General features: G+C 40.0%; 1 protein-coding gene across 2 annotated transcripts in view; it reads right to left on the reverse strand.

Moving 5' to 3' along the window:
- Positions 1–20665, reverse strand: part of Efl1 (elongation factor like GTPase 1) — a 118105-nt gene that overhangs the window by 84062 nt on the left and 13378 nt on the right. For both annotated transcript variants that reach the window (XM_027407550.1, XM_027407549.1), the window contains exons 5-11: positions 13535–13668; positions 12054–12191; positions 10367–10581; positions 3550–3673; positions 2294–2370; positions 1554–1690; positions 974–1096 (exon numbers count right to left, since the gene is read on the reverse strand). In XM_027407550.1, coding sequence (XP_027263351.1) covers positions 974–1096; positions 1554–1690; positions 2294–2370; positions 3550–3673; positions 10367–10581; positions 12054–12191; positions 13535–13668 — 948 coding nt within the window. The remainder of the gene's footprint in view (positions 1–973; positions 1097–1553; positions 1691–2293; positions 2371–3549; positions 3674–10366; positions 10582–12053; positions 12192–13534; positions 13669–20665) is intronic.

Below are 20665 nucleotides of genomic sequence, written 5' to 3' on the forward strand. Positions count from 1 at the left end.
GGGTCTTTGGACTCAGCAGATAAAAGGGTGGATGCAGCTCTAAGTACAACAGGAATAATAGGAAGAAACAGGTTTGGGAGGCTGGGGTATGTCCAGAATTGCAAGCTTCTGGAGTAGAGCAGAGTGGTGGCAGGGATGGATGGAGTGTGAGCAATCTATACAAATCTAGTGAGTCTGGAGTTCACCAAGCACCTGTGTTTGCAGATACAGATGGGGAAACTATGATCACATAGTTGTCATGTAAAGTCAGAAGAAAGACTGCAGATAAAATGAGATAAAGGAAGGCATCCTGTGTGTGACTTCCAAAGTCAAAATGCCCGGAATGAAGCAACATAGGAAGTAGTAGCATGTAGAAGTCAGGGAAGTCCAGGTTCAGAGGGGGAAGCAGTCAAATGCTAGTGATTGATCTGATCAGAGGAGGATGGGAAACTGGCCATCCAAGTAACAAACTGAGTTAACAGTGGGCCCCACTACAGCAGTTTGTGGATTGGGGGTATAGGGGTTACAAATTTCAGTATAATGAGAAGAACTGAAGGAGACAATGAACACAGAGGAATTCCATAGTGCCCTGAGCCTGGAATGCTACTGGTCCTCATAAGAGGAATGTGTACCAACAGTTCTTAAGCATCAGTATAGTTCCAGGAATCACTCTTTCAGCCCCTAAGAAAGCCATGGCAGTGACTTCATAGCTCAGGGAGCACATGCTTGGCAATTTAGGAAGATGGAGTACAGTGGGAGCATGAAATGAAATGAGAACAGCAAACAGGAAGGCGTCTGGGTCAGTGGCTGCTAACCAGAGGGCCTAGTAATATGCTATAGTAAAAGGAAAGCTTTGGGGAGGGGACATGGTCAGTTCTAAACGTGGTGATTTAAATGTGTGACAAACTGGCCTTTCTGTAAACTGGCATTCAGCAAAACAGGGCAATCTGGACTGGGGACAGTCAATAGTGTAGTACACAGCAATGTGCCTTACCTGCTTTCAGAGCTTGGGTTTCCAGTGGAAGAGACTCAAAAGTCTGTGATCCTGTACACATCAGTTTCTCCACTCGCTCAGATGTCATGTCAAGAGGACTGGGCAGCTTCTGACACACCATAGCTGAGGCCTGTCGTTAAGGATTCTATACTTTCGGAGTGACGGCGCTGAAACAACCAGGCATGTTTCACAGAAATGCCTGGGCTGTAAGGTAACACTGCCAAAAATCTGTACATGCTCTAGGCTGTCCACTGACTCTAAATATCTTTCTTAAGTCCTATGGAAAGATTTTTTTTTATCATATACTTTGTCAGCTATTTTATTGTTAGTGTATTTTTATTTTAGAGAACGAATATTGTTTTGAAAAGAATACTTCATGGAATTAATATTAACCAATATTAGCATATTAATTTTTCTAGTACTTATTATTGCTTCAAGATAGAACATGAAGTAAACAGAAAAGACTTACAGTGGATTGGAATGGGTTATTTCCAGAGGGTTATCTGATTGCCAATAAAATACCGTTTTCATCTTATTTTATAAAATCCAGCTAGTTAAAAACCACTAAAATAAAGGATACCGAGAACAGCGTGGGATATGGGGAGCCACTGGCTACAAATGGCATTGATCTGGACTTTAGGATCTGAATGTCGTGCCTCCCGGGCTCCAATTTTTAATCCTAAAGAAGTCACAATTTTATCAATTTTTTCTTTGTCCCTATGGGAAAAGATGAGACAGAGAAGGCATAATAGATATGAATGAGTAGCAAAGAAAATTAGTTTAATTTTTTTTTCCCTTTGTACATTACTTTTTCAGAAGTGGCTAAAAATAAGTAAAAGGACCCTGACAAGCAGGAGACTCTCCAAGCTCTATGCTAACACTTTCTCTTTCAGAACTCTGCACAGAGTACAGTTCTATAATTTACTGAAACAAGCGGTGTCTATTGGAGCAGCTTTACAAAGAAATGCTAACACTGATTCTGCCCACATGGTTAACAAGTTTACAAAGCCAGCTTTCTTTTGCACTTACACCGGGTGAGTTTTTCCCAAGTTCCTGATCTGCTTGCTCCCACCACATCACTGTTTCTTTGAACTGTGCTTACATAAAGCAAGGCCCATCACTTCTTTAAAGCCTCTGCTCTCAACACCCCAGCAGGCTGCTGTTCCAGTCCTTCCTTTCCTTTAAATTGTTTCCAAGCCCTACAGCTAACTCATTTGTGAAGCTCTGTTCACTGTCCCGGTCAAGCTCAGCTATTCTAAGAGACCATCAGACTGGGAAGTGGGCAAATGACCCCGCCTTAAGATTTTATAATAGCCTTACTTTTTCAAGACTGCATCATACAAACTCCATATATTTTCCAGGATCAACTGTACAAATAAAGGTTTCTTTCCTTTGGCCTGCAAAGAAGAACATGATAGCTTCAGTTCCTGAACATTTACTACAGTCACACTCTCATCCCAGCACTGTCAGTGTGGCTTATTTATGATAGAGTATTCAATGGTAAAGACAAAAGTCATGCTCTAAATAGCCAGTAATTCATATCCAATAAGCCACCAATTCCCTTCCTCTAGGAACCAGAGGGGTGTTGAAATAATGTATTTGAGGGATATACGTAAGGGGCTGCCCCACAACTACCATCAAAAAAATCACAACATTTGAGCTGCAAGTTGACTTCACTCAATGCACAAGGGCTCTCTTCACAGGCTTACATTTCCTATGTTCATGTTTCTTGTGTTCTTAAACATGAGAAACCATTCATAGGAACAGCACATTCTTTTAATTGCAGACTTTACTTGTTCCATGGAGATAGATATACATAGTATTTACAAGTCAGATGAGGGCAATTAAAAGTATTTGCAAGCAAGCTTGACAATGAGTTCAATCCCTGGAACTTATATGGTGGAAGGAGAAAACCAACTCCTTTAAGGAAAAATTTTAAACAAAACTCTATTTTTTAAAGATCAAACTACATAAAAAAATTAATAGTTTGAGTAATGAGAACCTGGGGTTGTATGAGTGCTATTGTACAAACATGAGATGAAATACATATCAAATGCTTCCTTTCTGCAGAGCCACTGGCAATATTATCATTATTATTAGTTCATGCCAATTAACAGCCATTGCCTTGAGTGTCCAGTTTAAGGAAAATCATCAAAAGAAATTTATACACAAATGTGACTTCGACAGCTTTACTTACATTATGGAAAAATTAGAAGTATACAAAGTCAAAATGTGTATCTTCAAAGTGCCCAGGATCTAAGATTTAGAGTACTCAGAAACCAAAAACAGTTTTCTATTCACTTAATGTAATTTACTTAACTTAGAGACAGTCTAGGAACTGACCCACCCAAGCAGCTGGGGCAATACACACTTATGACAGTATTCAGCTTGCTCACGGTATTCAAAACTGGAACTCCACAGAAATAATGCTTGAACATAAGACTCATACATTTTCCAGTTCTATGCCATATAAAGTCCTCCGTGAACTCTTCTGCATAAACTAAGGCTGAGTAGTTTCTACTACAGCCATATAAGTTTTCTATAGCCAACAATCAAAGCAACACAAACCACACTACCTGATCAACTTTCATAATCTTCTTAGCCTTCATATTTATATAATAGTCTCCCCACAGGGTCTTCAAAAGAACTTCCTTCTTGATGCCAATTTTTTGACTATAGATTCTGGCAAAGTGCTCAATTCTGAAAGAAAACCGATAGTGCATGTGATAGCATTAACAGGGAAAAGAGTTAACACTTGACTGTTTCTTTGCTATACTATTCAAAATGCTTTATACACATTACTAAACCTAGTTATTTTCAACTGTCCAACAAACTTTTCTCATTTTATAGAAAAGGATAATGACACAAAGATATTATACAGGTAGTAAGTGAGATTGGGATTCAAACACAAGCAAGGTGACATTGAGGCATGTGTCACTGTTCAACATTCTATATACTGGCATGAATTAGAACCCAGGCTGCAGCTCCTGCGTGAAATTTGACAAAAAGTACAGAGGTCAAGGAAGAAAAGGTGCCAGTTGCCCATTATAAGTTTACTAAGTACAGAAATTATTTTTGGTCTTCAATGCTATAAGTGTTATTATTCACAAAGAAAATGAACTCTTGAGTCTCAATCTGCCAAAACTAGAGATAGCATCCTGGAATAATTGGTGACATACACACATTTATTCAATTTTCATCACTTCACAGAGAAACCAACTAACACTAGTTTCCACGCACTGGAGAGGAGTCAACCACAGCAAGGTATAGGACATCCTCTGGTTTAAGGGCGTAGGGACCACTTTCCTGCAGGAAATGGTACTTGTCACCAAAAGCTTGTCTAGAGCTCTTAAAGTACTATCATGTTAGAAGATGCTGATCAGGAACAGGACAAAAAGAACACCTGTACATAGTTCTTCAACATGACACCCAGAGCTACAACTACAGTGAAGAGAAGGGTAAACTATCCTTGGTTGAAGGTGATATGGTCATTCATACAGAAAATTTCAAGCCTGGCGTTAGTGGTGCACACCTTTAATCCCTTGATTAAATCCCTTGATTAATGGCTGTTAATCCAGCACTCAGGAGGCAGAGGCAAGCGGATTTCTGTGAGTTCCAGGCCAGCCTGGTCTCCAGAGTGAGTGCCAGGATAGGCTTCAAAGCTACACAGAGAAACCCTGTCTTGAAAAACCAAATAAATAAATAAATAAATAAATAAATAAATAAATAAATATTCAAGAGTCTCATGCTCTACTGACTGAGCTAGACAGACTTTGATGATCCTCCAGGGAAAGCCTCACCCTCCCTGGGGAGTGGATGGGGGGTTGGTGGGGGTCATAGTAGGATGGGAGAGAACTGGGATTGATATGTAAAATAGATTGTTTCTAAATTAAATTTAAAAAGATTTTAAAAAAACAGAAAAATTCAAAAGAATCAACAAAACTGTTAGTGGAGCTAATAACCAACTAAAGCAAGACTGCATGCAAAGCTAGCATAAACAGTGTTTTTCTACATGCCAGCAGTCTCACAAAGAAGACAGACAGCAAAATAAGTCTATAATCTTACTTTGCATTCTGCCATCAGGAAAATGTAGTGCTACATGTATTTCAGTATGGCCTAAATCCAGAACAATGACACCATGAAATGCTGACATGGGCGTAGAACAACAGTTATTCCATTCATTACTGGTAGTACAGCCTCTTTGGAAGGCAGTATGGTGGTTTCTTAAATGTCTAAACATTCTTATGTGTGATGTAGAAATGGCATTTAAGTATTCACATAAACTGAAAGCATATGTCCATAAAAATATGCACATGGATGTTTATAACAGTTCAATTCACAATTTCCAAATTTTGAAGCAAGCAAGCAAAGTGTCCTTTAAGCAAGTCAACAGAAAAACTGTAGTGCAATCAGAGGAGGGAATACAACTCAGCACTAAGCAGAAATATGTGGAGGCAATGTAAGTGTTCATTGCGAACTGAATGAGTCCAACCAGCAAAAGCTACATGCTGACTTTACTATGCAGCATTTTAAAAAGTCTAAACTATGTGAGAGTTAAAAAACCATTGGTTGCCAGTGGTTAGAGAGAGGTAGGAATGAAGACTGTGTAAGTTTACTGTGTAAACTTCTTTTTCTATTTGATCCAACAGTTACTTATTTAGTAGAAGTTTTCTTTTGTGTGTGGGTTTTTTTAAAAATTTTTCAAGTAGGTTAATTTCTCCAAAATCTGTATTATTATTTACTGTTAATTTCTGGAGAAGTCAAACTATTCTATATGGTATGATAATACAGGGTACAGCCCCGAAAGTGAACTCCACAAGGGTCTTTGAGTGACAAAGATATGTCAGTGTGTGTTCACCAGACACAACCAATGAACTGCATTGGTGAAAGATAACGGTCATAGTAAATCTATATATGGATGAGAGTGAAATTTGTACGTTCCTTTCAATTTTGTTGTGAACCCAAATCTGCAGGGTTATTTTGTTTGTTTTTAATTCATTTTACAAAAGGAAGAGGAGGAAGAGTCAGAAACCTGCCATTCTCCTTACTGGGGAAGGAATCCAAAGTTACCAACACTGCAGACAATTTTTGTTTTTTGTTTTTCAAGACAGGGTTTCTCTGTGTAGCTCTAGCTGTCCTAGAACTCACAAATACACAGTCACCTGTGGACAATTCTTCCCATGTCTGCTAGGTGGTTTTCCTGAAACCCAGGGGTTAATGTTAAATGAGTTAAGTGATAAATTATTAAGAAGCTGCAGTCAACAATTACAATAGGAAAGAGAAACGCTAATGTTTTCAGGCAGTGGCTCAGAAAAAGGTGCCACTATGGATAGAATAGTTAGTTATACTCGTAAAATAGTGTTTCTTTCTTTCTTTCTTTCTTTCTTTCTTTCTTTCTTTCTTTTTTTTTGATTTATTTATTATCTATACAACATTCTGCTTCTGTGTATATCTACACACCAGAAGAGGGCACCAGATCTCATTACAGATGGTTGTGAGGCAACATGTGGTTGCTGGGAATTGAACTCAGGACCTCTGGAAGAGCAGTCGGTGATCTTAACCTCTGAGCCATCTCTCCAGCCTGTAAAATAATTGTTTCTAACACAATTTCTTCAGTCTTGAATTCTAATTAATTTCCTCTACAAAATAATTTCAAATTAGCTCCCATGAACACCTTCTGAACATATTCCAAAATTCTATAACCCTCTGCCTCACTGACTGACAACTCCATTGTAGAGAGTGATTGAGCCACACATCCCTTGCCCTCCAAGACCTCAGTGATTATTCATTACAGAAATCTAGGATTTGGCACACAAAGACAAGTAAAACATTAGAAAGGGTTTTTTCACTGTCTCTTCTTCTGTTTCTATTCTATAGGTGGTGGCCTCCATCCTGTAAACCTAAAATAGGTACTTAAGATCTCCAAGTATTCTCACCCAGAGCAGCCTTCTGGATGAGGACTGATTAAAAGGTCACATTAAGGAAGCAGACCTCGTTTCAACTCTTAACCATACTAAATAGTATTGCACTGTACAACACAGAACCAGCTTCTAACCTCTTTTTGTTGTTGTTTGGTTTTTCAAGACAGGGTTTCTCTGTATAACAGTCCTAGTTGTCCTGGAACTCACTTTGTAAACCAGGCTGGCCTTGAACTCACAGAGATCCACCTGCCTCTGTCCTGCAAGTGCTGGGATTAAAGGCGTGTGTGCTACTATCACCTGGCATCTTGTAACCTTTTTAAATGTACTTATTTCTACCTTTTGTGATACATGTAGCTGTCAACTTTCCCTACCCACTGACTACAGAAGATAACTGGAAGGATGAGGTCTGCATGGCTTTCATTTCCACCAGCATTTTCTCCTCAACTAACTTAACCTTGTTGGGAACAGGCATGAGTCCATCCATCAATATATTGGACCCTGTCTAACACAGAGATTGCTGACTAGTAACACCTAAAAGTGGAGAAATCTGAGTGGGATACAGAAGTTACTCTTACTCTATTCAAGACCCCACTCCTTCTCCACCCACATCGAATTTCTTCCAATTTGTAAGACTGAGCTCAAGTTAGGATGAAACATGAAATTATGAAAATCATTCTTATGGACAAGCCCTCCACCTTGTGGTTCACTAGCAGAATGCTCACAAACTATATTAACAAGGCTGAGACTGAAATATAACTGAATGTATGTTACTTTTTTCTCTTTTTTTGAGATAGTGTTTGGCTATATTTATATTGACCTAGAACTCACTATGCAGCTAGCTCATACTCCGCTAAAACTCTCAATCCTTCTGCCTCACCCTGCTGAAGTGCCCCACTACAGGTATGAGCTACTATGCCTAGCTATGGTACTTTTTAGTTAGAAAAAAAATTATTAGAAATCATTTTAGTCCAATTTTATTTTTCAGAATGTGACAACACCACGTGGGGAAAGGTTCATAATCCCCATTCTCTCTATATACTCCTGCCTATATTTATTTAGATTTGCCACAGCCTTTCAGGCATAAGAACTAAGGTATCTATAATCTATAATTTGATAAAAATGGCCACAGTGTGCACATAGTAGGGGTTAGGTCTCTAACCCCCAGGGAAGAGCTAAGAGAAGTACCACAGCTTTAAAAAAAATGGCCGAGTAAGGTTGACTTTAATGTTAATGTCAGCTCTGTCTCTTAGTAGCTGAGCAAAGCTGAACAAATTCTCAGTGCCTTAGATAACAGGATGAGTTACAAAAATTGTTGTGAGAATTCAACCAAATAACTCAAATACAGTGAATAACTCAATACCTAGCATATGTATATACTTAACACGGCCTTTTTTCCATATTAATCTGTTAGCATTAAAAGAAAAATAAGTGTACTTGCTTGTTGATGAACAAAAGCTTTAAAACACACAAGAAACTGCCAAGAGAGGAACTAAACTAAGGTTAGAGTGGAAGAATAGTTCAAGAGGCTCTGGCAAAGGTACAACAGAAACTCAATGGAGGGACAGCCTTTCAACAATGGCACGAGAATAAAAAAGTAGTCAACTTCAACCCAAACCACATATTGTACACCAAGTTATTAACTCAAAACAAGAAAGCCATAAGAGACATGAAAGTGGAACAGAGGCTAGTGAGAAAGGGGGTAATGGGGGAGGGAGTGGGACAAGAGAGGGTGGTACATGTATGAAAATGTCATAATGAAACCCATTGTGCATAATTAATATATGTGAATAAAAACATTTAAAAAGGAAAGAAAATCTTCAGGGTCTTCAGGTAGGCAAACAGTTATTGAACTTGATTTGAAATGTAAAACTCAGAAAAAGTGGTAAACTGATTATGATAGTTTGAATGTAAGTGGCCCCAGAATCTCATAGGGAGTGGCACTTATTAGGAAGTGTGGCTTTGTTGGAATGGATATGGCCTTGTTGGAGGAACTGTATCACTGTGGGGGCAGGCTTTAAGTTTCCTATGCTCAGGATACCGCCCAATGAGACAGCTGACTTCCTGCTACCTTCTAGTGAAGATATAGCCAGCACCACATCTGCCTGCATGCCGCCATGCTCCCCATCATGATAATAACAGACAGACTTCTGAAACTGTAACTGAGTCACCCCAATTAAATGTTTTCTTTATAAGAGTTACCGTGGTCATGGTGTCTCTTCATAGCAATAAAAACCCCAACTAAGACACTGATTCACCTAAATTAAAATCTTTGTTCCATAAAAGCCACAGCCAAGAGGATGCAAAACCACAGACCAGGAGAAATAGTTTCAAAGCAGACATAAGACAAAGGCTTAACCCCTATAAATTTACAAAGAGCTTTCAAAACTCAGCTGCAGAAACACAACTACACAAAATGGACAGGAAGAGATGCATAAAAACAAAATGACACCAAATCATGAAGCACACCATGTGGGCACTGTTGTGGTAATGTAAACGAGAGAAGTCCTTCAGAAAGCTATTTGGTAATTTCTTTACAAATTTCTTTACAATGTACTGGCTGGGAATGTAACTTAGTTGATAGAGTGCTTGCCTGGCATACATATACACTTATAATGGCTCCTAACTGGAAAAAATCCAAAAGTTCTTTAGTGGATAAATTGTGGTAAATGTATAAAGTAGGATACTATGGGGGGAGGCAACTATTACAGGCTGAACACACCTAATCCAAAAATCTAAAATCTAAAACTTTTTAAGCACTAACACAACACCATAAGTAGAAAATTCCCCAAGTGCTTTTATGTTCAGCATCAGTCAAAGCATGGGTGCACTTACATGCTGGGTTAAGTTACCTTCTGACCATGCCTGTATAATGTAAGTGAATACTGGAGTATGGCTTCAGTCCCATCCCCAAGATGCTTTGTGTACATGTAAATATTAAAAAAAAAAATTGTAACTATGAAACATTTCTGGTTCTAAGCATTTCAGATAAGGATGATTCAAGCTTTAATATACGAAACAATTTGTATTATTATCTAGAAAATTATGTTGAGTAAAAAAGAAATTGAAAAAGGGTTCAAGTTATTTGGCTCCATTTCTATAGCATACTGTCCTGATTTAATTTTTCTAACATTCTTAAAATGGCAAATTACAGAAATGAAGGACATTAATGACTTCAGTTTTGGTCACACAGGGCTTGGGGTAAAGCAGATGTATCTACACAGGGTATCATGTGGAAGTTTCATGAGGATAAAATATTCTCTAGCTTGACCATGTCCATGCTACTGTCCTGAAAGCGAGATCATCTTACCATTTTCCACAATGTAAGCATGGGTCAAGACAGGACACTGAGCAGAGGATAAAGCCTAACTCTGTATTACTTCTCATAACAATATGAAATTACAGTTACACTAAAACAGAGTTGAAACACCAATGGTCTACAATTACCAAGAGGCAGAGATGAAGAATGGCTTACCCAAAGCCCCAGCCATCTATTGCACTGGTAAACACCACATTGCCCTGCTCTGGGGAGAAGTACAGCTGAGAGTCGTCAGCATCCTCCAAACCAGTGCTCCAGTCGTACACTTGATCTCCTTGTTCAGACTGTGTCTTCACCTGGGAGTCTGTCTCTCTCTCTGCCCTTTCTTCTAGGACTTTAGAAGTAAAAAGAGTTCCTGTAAGTGCGTTAATCTAGGAGAGATGGCGAAATGGCAAAGTGTCATTCATATGCTTAGGACAGAGGTGGGAAGGAACACACTGTCTAACCTTTCCTAAGGCTAGAACCACTGTTGAGTTTGAGCTCACTGGAGGTGACATTATAATCAACAAACAACTTACACATACTAACCTATTCTTTCAAATTCCAACCAACCTACGGCTTCTAATGTGGCTTCTGAAGGGCCATCTGTGTGGATTATTTTAATCCTGGGAAGTTTCACTAAAAACTCATTCAGACCAAACCCCCAAACTTTAATCAGTCCTTCTCCCGTTTCCTGTATCAGCTGTTTCGAGTTGCTAGCACTCTCTAACTATCTTCCCAGTGTCTAGTCTCAGATAAGTAATCTCGTTTCCTACCTCAGAGTGAAAAATGGAGCCTGCTACTCAGCATTGCCACAAGGCCCCCAGAGCCCACCTTATGCCCTGTTTACATCTACAAACCCCTCTGCCTCTTCTCTTGCCACTCCTCATGGTGAGCGCACTTCCTCAGTGTTTCTGCAAGGGAGGAAATGTCTATAGCTCGTCCTATTGTGCAGGGAACTAGACTGTCCACCCATTCCCTCTCAATGCCCTACATACTCCCTTTAGCAAAGAAATATCCATGCTGATCTTCACAAAGTTTATATTCCTTTGTATGACAAAAGCCTCGCTAAAATGTAAAGCTTACACTGTTTTTTGGGCGTTTTTTTTTTTTTTCTGCCAGGTCCCATTTCTTATCACTTCATATCATGACCTCTTAATTCTTCAGCTATAACAAATAATTTCCTAAATGGAAACAATGCCCATACTTTTTCTGGCTTTGTGAATTTGCATATTTGTTTTATCTCCTGTAAATGTTCTTCCTCTAACTTTCAACTCGGTGAACACTTGTGGTTCCTTCATCTCACGATCTCACTGTGAGACTGTCTTCTTTCTGGCTCAGCCTGAGTTGAGTAGCTCTCTTCTGGGCTCTGAAACCATATGGGGGTACCTGGGTGCTCTCAAATGTCTCAATGGCCTGTCCCACTCACTATACTGGAAACTCTGGAAAACAGGGGCTCTGGTGTGCCCATCCTATACTTATCATCTGTAACATATGATGGACATTTGGTACAGCATATATCTGCACAAATGTTTGCTAAATAAACAAATCAATGCATAAACAAATTTTCACCTAAAAACAAAAATGCCATGCTGCCTCTTAATTCCACTTCACTTAAGAACTAAACTATAGATTTTTAAACATGAGAACTTACAGTTCAAGCCTGACACTGACGGGTTCTGGGAAACAGAAGTAACTACAAAGAGCACACCAGTTCTGCCCCCTCTGCATAGCTGGTGACTCCAATAGACAGGAATCTTAAGTGATAAACTTTAAAATAAATATATTTCCCCTAGTACCACCTCATATTCCACACTTTCTTACAGTCTTTCCATGTGTTTTTAAAGTACTGAAGAATACTTACCTGTTCTAAAATATTCTTGAGGTGAGAGTAGGCCTCTTGTGGGGTGAATTTTAGCTCCACTATCAGGCGATCTAGCTTATTAATCACTAAAACAGGACGGATGTTTTCAAGCCAGGCTTGTCGAAGAACTGCCTGTGTCTGATAAAAACAAAGCAAAAACCCCTCATGATCTGTAAAGACTAAGACACATAAGAAAATCTCAATAACCAGCCCATTCTCAGGTTGCATTATAACCACTTGGACTAATATACACATACATACATGTTTACCAGGCATTCTGCAAGCACACACACACAAATTTAAAGAATTAGCATATAGGTAGGTGTGGACTTTGGGAGTCCATTCCATATAGAGGAATACTCCCTGACCCAAGACACACGGGGGTGGGCCTAGGCCCTATCCCAAAGGATACGATAGACTCTGATGACACCCACTGGAAGGCCTAACCATCCAGGGGGAGCAGAAAGGATATGTGATAGGCAGGATTTTAGTTGGGGAGGATGGTAGGGGAAGAGGGGAGGGAGAGGGAGAGGGAGAGGGAACTGGGATTGTCATGTAAAACAATCTTGTTTCTAATTCAAATAAAAAAAAAAAGAATTAGCATATAGGTAAGAGATACAACAGTCCCAGAAGGGACTCGCCCCCTAGGTCCCAAGGTCTTTCACATGGCCACTATTCTGCTGTCCTAGTCAGGTGTCTTCACTTCACCCATCCTGTCAGATGCAGCAGACACTGCATAGGATAAGGCTGTACTTCTCAAGTTGAGACCCCTGTGCCTCGTGGGAACATACATAGGGGATATATGGTAATCAGAGCACATCTTCCTGGAATAAACTTCTTCCATTCAAAAAATTAAACCATTTATTATTCTTTTTTTAAAGCATTAAAAGAAAACATATATACTAAAGAGAATTCAAAATTGACTTTGGATTTTGGATTTTTGTTTTGCTTGCTTGTTTTTTAAGATGAGATGCAACTTTGTGAGAAATGAACTAGCCTTTCTAAGTTTTACTGCCACGGGGGGGTAGGGGGCTACATGTTGACTCTGGCCTTAATGGAAAATTCTAACTTTGTTAAGAATAAAACACTGGATTAAGGATGTAGAATAGTAGAAAAACTCCTTAAGTAGGAAGGATGCACGTGCGTGCGTGTTTGTGTTTGTGTGTGTGTCCTGAGACTCCAGTAGAAGACAACTGTCCTGTCTAGGGGAGAACTAGCTCCATACAGTGCAATCAACAGCCTTCTAGAGCCCCCAGATCCCTCACAAACTCAGCATTCTTGTGTTTTTGCTAAAGTCTTTCTTCTAAAAAGGCCTATGTCTATTAAAGTGTGGCCCCTATCTCTTACGATCTCATTGAGACTCTGGTGATAAACCAGAGTCTGGAACATTGCCAGATTGCACACAGCAATCAACAGTGTCTCCTCTTTTATACCCTCCTCAACCAGTCAAACATAAGACCATTTTGGATCATAGAACTCACCTGTGGACAGACGCCCTCCACGGCATCCACCACAATGATGCATCCATCACAAATGCGAACCGCTGTTGATACTTCTGAGGAGAAATCCACATGGCCAGGAGAGTCTATCAGATTAATCAGGTACTCCTCATTACCTGAAATGAAATTTGAAGACACATTTTCAGCTGTGCAGACAAGCAAGCCTCTTCCCTGGGGACTTGAAAAGATGACAAGATTGATCAAAGGTACAGCAGCCAAAGCCTCAATCATCGGCTATCATTCCAACTTCACCACTGCACATGTGGAATCCAAACCGTCTCTACAGAGAACATTAAAGAACTTCATTAAGAGCTTAGTGTATATGTGGTACTGTGCTAAAGACTTTTAATGCAACTAACATATACTAGATTATTAAACTATCCCTATGAGATGAATAGCTCTGTTCTCATTTTAATTATTAGTTTTTTGAGATGGAAAGAAGCTAATGCCTAAGGGCTCAGGAGTAGCAGCTCTTCAAAGGGGCCTCAAATGCCTATTTAAAACATTAAGCAGTTACCAAATTCAAACTCCTCCTATACTTTTTCAAGGAGTACTGTATGAATCTGTAAAAACAACAGTGAGACTCAAATCTAAACTGCACAAAACTATGAGGAGCAGGTATTATGGGCCAGGTAGTGCACAGTGTGCAATTTAATATTCCCAACAAGCATAAACTCAAAAGTGTGGGGGCCATCCGTCTGTATCTGTATGGTTTTAGCACTAAAATTCACATCCCATCAAAGCCCCAGGCACACCAGGACAATTGGTCATTAACAATGACATAATTCAGTATATCATTCGAACAATAATCATACTACAGAATACTGCACTTAACCCCCATTACTGCCAAATCTGTACAATTTTAAAGTCAAATTAATCACTTGACTACTCAGACATAAATACTTTACTTTTGTTCCTCTTGTGTTTACTAACCGCAACATGTTAAAGAATTAATACAAGGCTAATTGGTACAATCTATGGATCATATAAAAACTTTTCTGGAATATAATTCTGGAATATAATGTGACATGACAAAGATAAAGAACCACAGCAGTAACATAGCCAGAGCTAAAATCTATGGCTCACCTATCTGTTCCTGCCATTGTTCTAAGTCTATAATGTTCTTTTCAGTCCTCCACAGTAGAAGCCAATATTAGCCCCCCTTTCACAGAGCTGAATACAAGAGCACATGAAAATACCTATCTCTAGGACAGGCAGCTAGAAGCTCACTCTGAGCCTGCCTCACAATCGAAATGGCAGAGGTGGGGTGGCACATACCTGTAACTCGAGAGGATTAGGCAAGGGGATCTCGAGTTCAAGGATTGTAGGGCTAAACTGTGTCTAAATGAATAAACAGAAGCTGAGAGTTGTAAATAAAAACCATTCAGTTTCAGAGACCACACCTTCAACCATTAACTCGGACAGCACGCTACCCTCCACATGCCAAGACTCCACTAACAGTTAAGCTGCTGGATTACTAGGATCTGACTTCCTATGCTTTCCAGTTACCTACCTCAACCTTCCATTCAGCATCCCTTTTCACCCAAAGTATGTTTACACCTCCTCCAGTATACACACACATAAGTGGGATGTACATACCAAACATTTAACGACAAGAACTCATAAACCAATTTACAACAATTCTTTAAAATTCATAGACCTTTACTAGGTATTAACAATCAAAACAAATGTGCAAACTAATGAGATAATGTACTGATTAAATCTTGGGTGAATACTGGATAGTTCAGGACACATAGCATGTTCAATGTTTTTTTTCAGAACTGAATCAATATTTTGATTTTATAACGGTCATTGCTGAGAATATTACTTCATATAAATGACTGCTATAAAATGTCAGAAACAGGAGTTCTATCTAAATCCCAAGCCAACACTTATGAAACAATTTTTTTAGGAAACCTAAGTCATATCTTAAACAGTGATATTTAAAGTTAAAACTTCTAATATAATGTGATCTAAAAACATACTGATTTGATACTTTCATGAGGGAAGTTTTCTGTAAATAATTTATTTTTAATTAATTAAAATTATATAACTAAATGAATAATTTGATTCAATCAATAATTTGATTTTAATTAACTAATCTGCTTTAATTTTTTCGGTAATTAATCTGTTAATTAATGCATGAAAGCAGACAACTTCGTGTGTTCAGCAAAAATACTAGAATTCATAACATAGAACAACAGTCTCTGATCTGAGCTGAAGCACTGGGGGCAGCATTTGTTGACAAGTGTGTGACATAACAGCTTGCACGGCCAAAGCACACACTGTGTGCTACGAGTCAAAGCTGCAGTGATGCAGCAACACAAGTGAGTGTTGGCATAAGCTCTTTGGATTTCTTACTTTTTGACTCTGAATTAATTCTTGGTATGCAGTCAGGAGCCTCACTGCTATTACCAAATTTTTCACTTCTTCCATATTTAGTTGCATCATCTCATATGGGGTCATAAGCTACAATTTAAGAAGCTGGGCTCCAAAAAAGAATCCCAGAGCACACTGGAGTTTTGGTGCTTTTGGTTAGCAACAGATTGCTTTCCCCAGCACCACTGCTCGCTCCCCTTGCCTCACAGTCTTCTCAGGCAAATTTTCAAAGAGCTTTCAAATTTTTAGAGCTCCGCTGAACCCACCACACAAGGCTTCCCATTGCCAAGGAAACACTATTTAGCAGGGCCTTGGCCCAATGGCCCACTGGGTCTTAACAAAGCCTTTTACTGCCAGCTCTTTTAGGCCTGGTTCCAGTCATCATCTTAGATTAAGTACCATGGTTTCAACCAAATAAGCCACAGGAAATTGAGCACGTCTAGCATGGTGCAGGATCCTGGCACACAAAGCTGAGAAACCTGGGACCACTCAGCATCCTCTCAGCCTAACTCTTCACTGCATAAACATCCTAAAGCCCTCAAAAATAAGAGTCACGCAAAGTCACACACCAGTGTACCTAACAGTCTGCCATGTCTGTGTCCTACATTGTATTTTGCAGGTAGGGCACTAGGCATGCTTGTTCATTTGCCAAACTCCAGACTCAAGGGTCAGCTAATTAACAAGCACTTCCCCATCCTTGGATAAGAAGTCTCAGAACCTGTGCCTCTGCCAGCTTCTTCATAGATTCAAAACATGAAGTTACACAGCCACCTCTGATCTTACTCTTCAGTGGAACCCCAGGCCTTCTAGCAACTCTGAGAGAAAGGATCACACACCTAGCTATGTCTGCCTGATTATGCATCCAATTCCAGATCTTGGGAAGTTCACTCAAGGGGCCAGATTCAGTTCTAAAAGGGCATAGAAAGCTAGTGACATACCAAGTGTTTATTAGAAAAATTTATAATCTGAAAAATAACAAAATATGAACAAATAAATTAGGACAATACAGGTAGCCTCACAGCACACAGCATGTGAACATATTAAATGTCCAAAGATGGCCTGTGATAAACTAGCACATCAGTCTGCTGATGCTGAAGTTTCTCACATACATTGAATGGTGAGGAGGCAGAGCTGCAGCCAGTTAACAGCCAATGCCCGCAGGGCTGTGCTGAGAGCCAGACCTTCCAACTCCTCTTCTGCTGCCCTTTCCATTCTAAGTTTTTCAAAGTAACTTCAAACTGAGTTTTAAAGGCAGGGGAAAAGAAGTCCCACACCCTTTAGAGAGAAGTCCACAAGCACAGCTGCTTTTTTAAAAGCTTATTTATCAAATGTCTTCTACTAAAGTGTGGATGAAGGTCAAACTTTTAAAAACACAAAAAAATGTTACAGTACTTATACATACACACATAACAGGAAGGACAAGATCTAATGTGTTTCAGGCTGGGCTTGAACATGCTACGCAGCCAAGGAGAGACTTGAACTTCTGATTCTCTACACACACACACACACACACACACACACACACACACACACACACACACACACACACACACACAGATTTTTCAAGACAGGGTTTCTATGTGTAGCTTTGCAGACCAGGCTGGCCTCAAACTCACAGAGATCTGCATGCCTCTGCCTCCTGAGTGTTGGGATTAAAGGCATGCGCTAACACCACCCAGGTTACTTTTATATTGAGAGCTAATTTTTAATTACAAATGAAAAGCTTTGTATGCGTGCTGAATGATCTCTCCAATCTGAATTGTAATCCTTCCTCCTTAGCTCTCTGATGCTGCTAGAGAAGTGTCAAGTGACAGGAGGGCGGTGGGGGCTTTCCAATGTGTAACAGTGATCCCTGCTGCAGCATTCAAAGACAGGCACCTTGCTGCCTTCCCATGTCAGGGGACTGATCTAACAAGCCAAGCAGCACCTTAAAAAGATAAGCTTTTTTTTTTTTTTTTTATGCTCCCGGTGACTGAGAAAAAGAAAGCGAAACAATCCGAAGCTGATTATGGTAGAAATCTCAATTTCTGCTAATGGAATAGTGGGGACACCCTCTGCCATACTCTTCACTTTTAGAGGGTATGGGTAATTGTTCCAGCAGTACTGAGTTGTCACCAGCACCCGGCTAAAAGCTCCTCTGTGGACAGAACTTACAAGGAACTCAGCAGTCACTTCCAGAACATGACAGGTGATCACTGGAGCACAGGAAAAAGGCTCAGGAGATAACGTTCCTCAACAAGGGAGAACTCACCATTCAGACGAAGATCTAAACTTTGTGTAAGTATCTTTTTTCTATGTCCGTGTATTAGAAAATGAATACTGAATCTAACTGATCGAAATAGCAGAAACTGAGTTATCTGGGGCACATTCCTGAAGACATCACAGTGACAACTATGTATGTCAATTACATGGCAGCTGCAGAGTGACTTGCAGGTGTCCCTCCACAAGATACTCTGTCTCTATTTTACCATCCTTGGAGATTTTAAATCAGTGCATAAAGTTACATGACAAATCAACTAATAGATTTCCTCTGTAGTTTAAAAGATCTGGCATATCTCTCTAAGTCCTTAGTCATCAGCTTGGCTTTACCAGGAAGCAGTGGAACCCATAAAGGGTGGGGCCGAAGGTAAGTCTTAAGTCACCCAGCAAGTGTCCTCCAAGGGGCTGGTGACACTCCAGTCTCCTTTTTCTCTCTCACTTCCTAGTGAGACAGCCCATTCCTGATAGGCTCTCAACCACAGCCAAATAAGCATGGACCAAAGCTTCCAAATTCCTGAGCCAAAATAAACCTTTCTTCTTTAAGTTCATTATGTCAGGTAGTAAATGCAACAGAAATCTAACACAGCTTATTATGTAATAGAATTATAAAACATAAGATGCACTCTATCTTCTATTTGTAGACATCATATGTATTTATATATAATCGAAATTTCTTAAACTCATCCCTGCCAATGCATTCAGGGCCAAAAGTTCCATGGCCTTGTTTTCAGGCATTCTGAAGTGGAGAACCCTGCGAGATAACTGGGGTCATCCAAGAAGTGTGGTGCAGACTCAGATGGAGTGAGTATCAGACTGAGGTTTTGGGAGTAGAGATTGGAGACTTGAAGTAATGAACAAATGAGGCTTTGCTTTTGCTGTATAAAGCCATCCAAAAGCCCTCTCTGGACACAAACCATGCTGCTTATGATTTACTTCATTCACTTTGCTTTTCTTCAGTATTATCCCAGTCCACACCAGTTGTGGTCACACCCTGAACTTCCACATCACAGAGACCTCTCTTCAGAGGTCTGTTGCTCTGGTATAAATCAAGCAGCTCCTTGATTTATAACTCCACATGATCATGGCTCTTTACTTGCTGGTATCTTACTCTGCTACATCACCCTGGAAGGGGAGTCAGAGACTGAAGTCCAATCTTGCAAATCTCATCTTGCTGGTGTGTGTCATTACTATAAATGCAGGGCCTATCAGAGCAATTTAGAGAATAGTAGTAGTACTAAACTCGGGTCAGGGAGTAAAACGAAGGGAGACCTCAGGTAGAGAAAGAACTATGTGCATATATGACTGCAGCAAGGCAGACTTAAAGGCCACAACTGGGAGAAGATAAAGATACAGATGAAAAACTCTAAATGGGGCATGAATCCCTCTGCAATACAGAGATACTGTGGAAAGGAGTGTGAGGGGTATGTTGAAAATTGCCACAAGGTTTCAGATAGCTGTTGGAGAGAATGGGGAGACCTCCTAGGAAGAGGGAGTCAATTGGCCTGCAAGTCTGAAAAGGAAGAAGTGTAGAACACACTTTATCAAGATGGACTTTTGTTGGGGGAGTGATACAGAGGGTTAAGGAGCAAAAAGGAATGCTGGAGGCAGATGCTGGAAAGGCTGTTGGCCAAGTGACACCCCTGTGCTGTAGAAGGCAGAGAGCAAGTAAAGGGGGTTATTGGGGCTTGACAAACTCATAGTCTTATGAAATAAAAACTGGGTACCTCACCATGTGGGCAGAAGAGCAGGAAAGGACAAGGGTAGCAAGGAAGGGAGTACTGAAATTTGATAGTTGTTATTGACTGAGTACATTTTTAACTTCTTGGTTGGTAACATATTGAACTTTCTGTTACTGAGATGAGATCTATGTTGTGCAGGCTGTTCTCAAACTCATAGGCTCAAGTGATCCTGCTGTATACAGCTTCCAGAGTAGGTGGGAGACATGTGCCCTACCAGGCTCAACCACAAATATTTATATTTGAAATGTCAAAGATGGTCAGTTCCCAGTGATGCTGAAATACAGACAGCCGCCTGTGGCAGCAGGCAAGGAAGCAGAAAACTAAAATGCCTTGTTACTGAAAGGCCAATCCCCAAGAGAGGTTATTTTAGGGGGTGGTAAAAGCCACCTTGAAAAAGTCTCATGAAAAAGAAAATTAGGCATCAGGTGTCAAATCGCCAGTATATTGGGAGCCTTTAGGAGTTCATAATACTCAGAAAAAGGAGCAACTGAATGGTATGCATCTTGGAGGGGATTTAAAATACGACAGAATTAGCACTGTAGTGAGAATCTGGGCAAGAATGGCAACCCCCATGCCGTAACTCAGAGACATGGAACATGAAAGAAACAGAAGGAGAACAGTGTGGTGAGAACGAGGAAGAGGGAATGTCATTAGAGATGGTGAGGGTGTGCTGATGTTTGTCTTGGGAAGTCTGCAGAGGAAGTTTTGGTAAGGAAGGAATAGTAGGAGGTTGAGG

This window comes from Cricetulus griseus, chromosome 3 (assembly GCF_003668045.3).
Source record: "Cricetulus griseus strain 17A/GY chromosome 3, alternate assembly CriGri-PICRH-1.0, whole genome shotgun sequence".
Classification (NCBI taxonomy): Eukaryota; Metazoa; Chordata; class Mammalia; order Rodentia; family Cricetidae; genus Cricetulus; species Cricetulus griseus.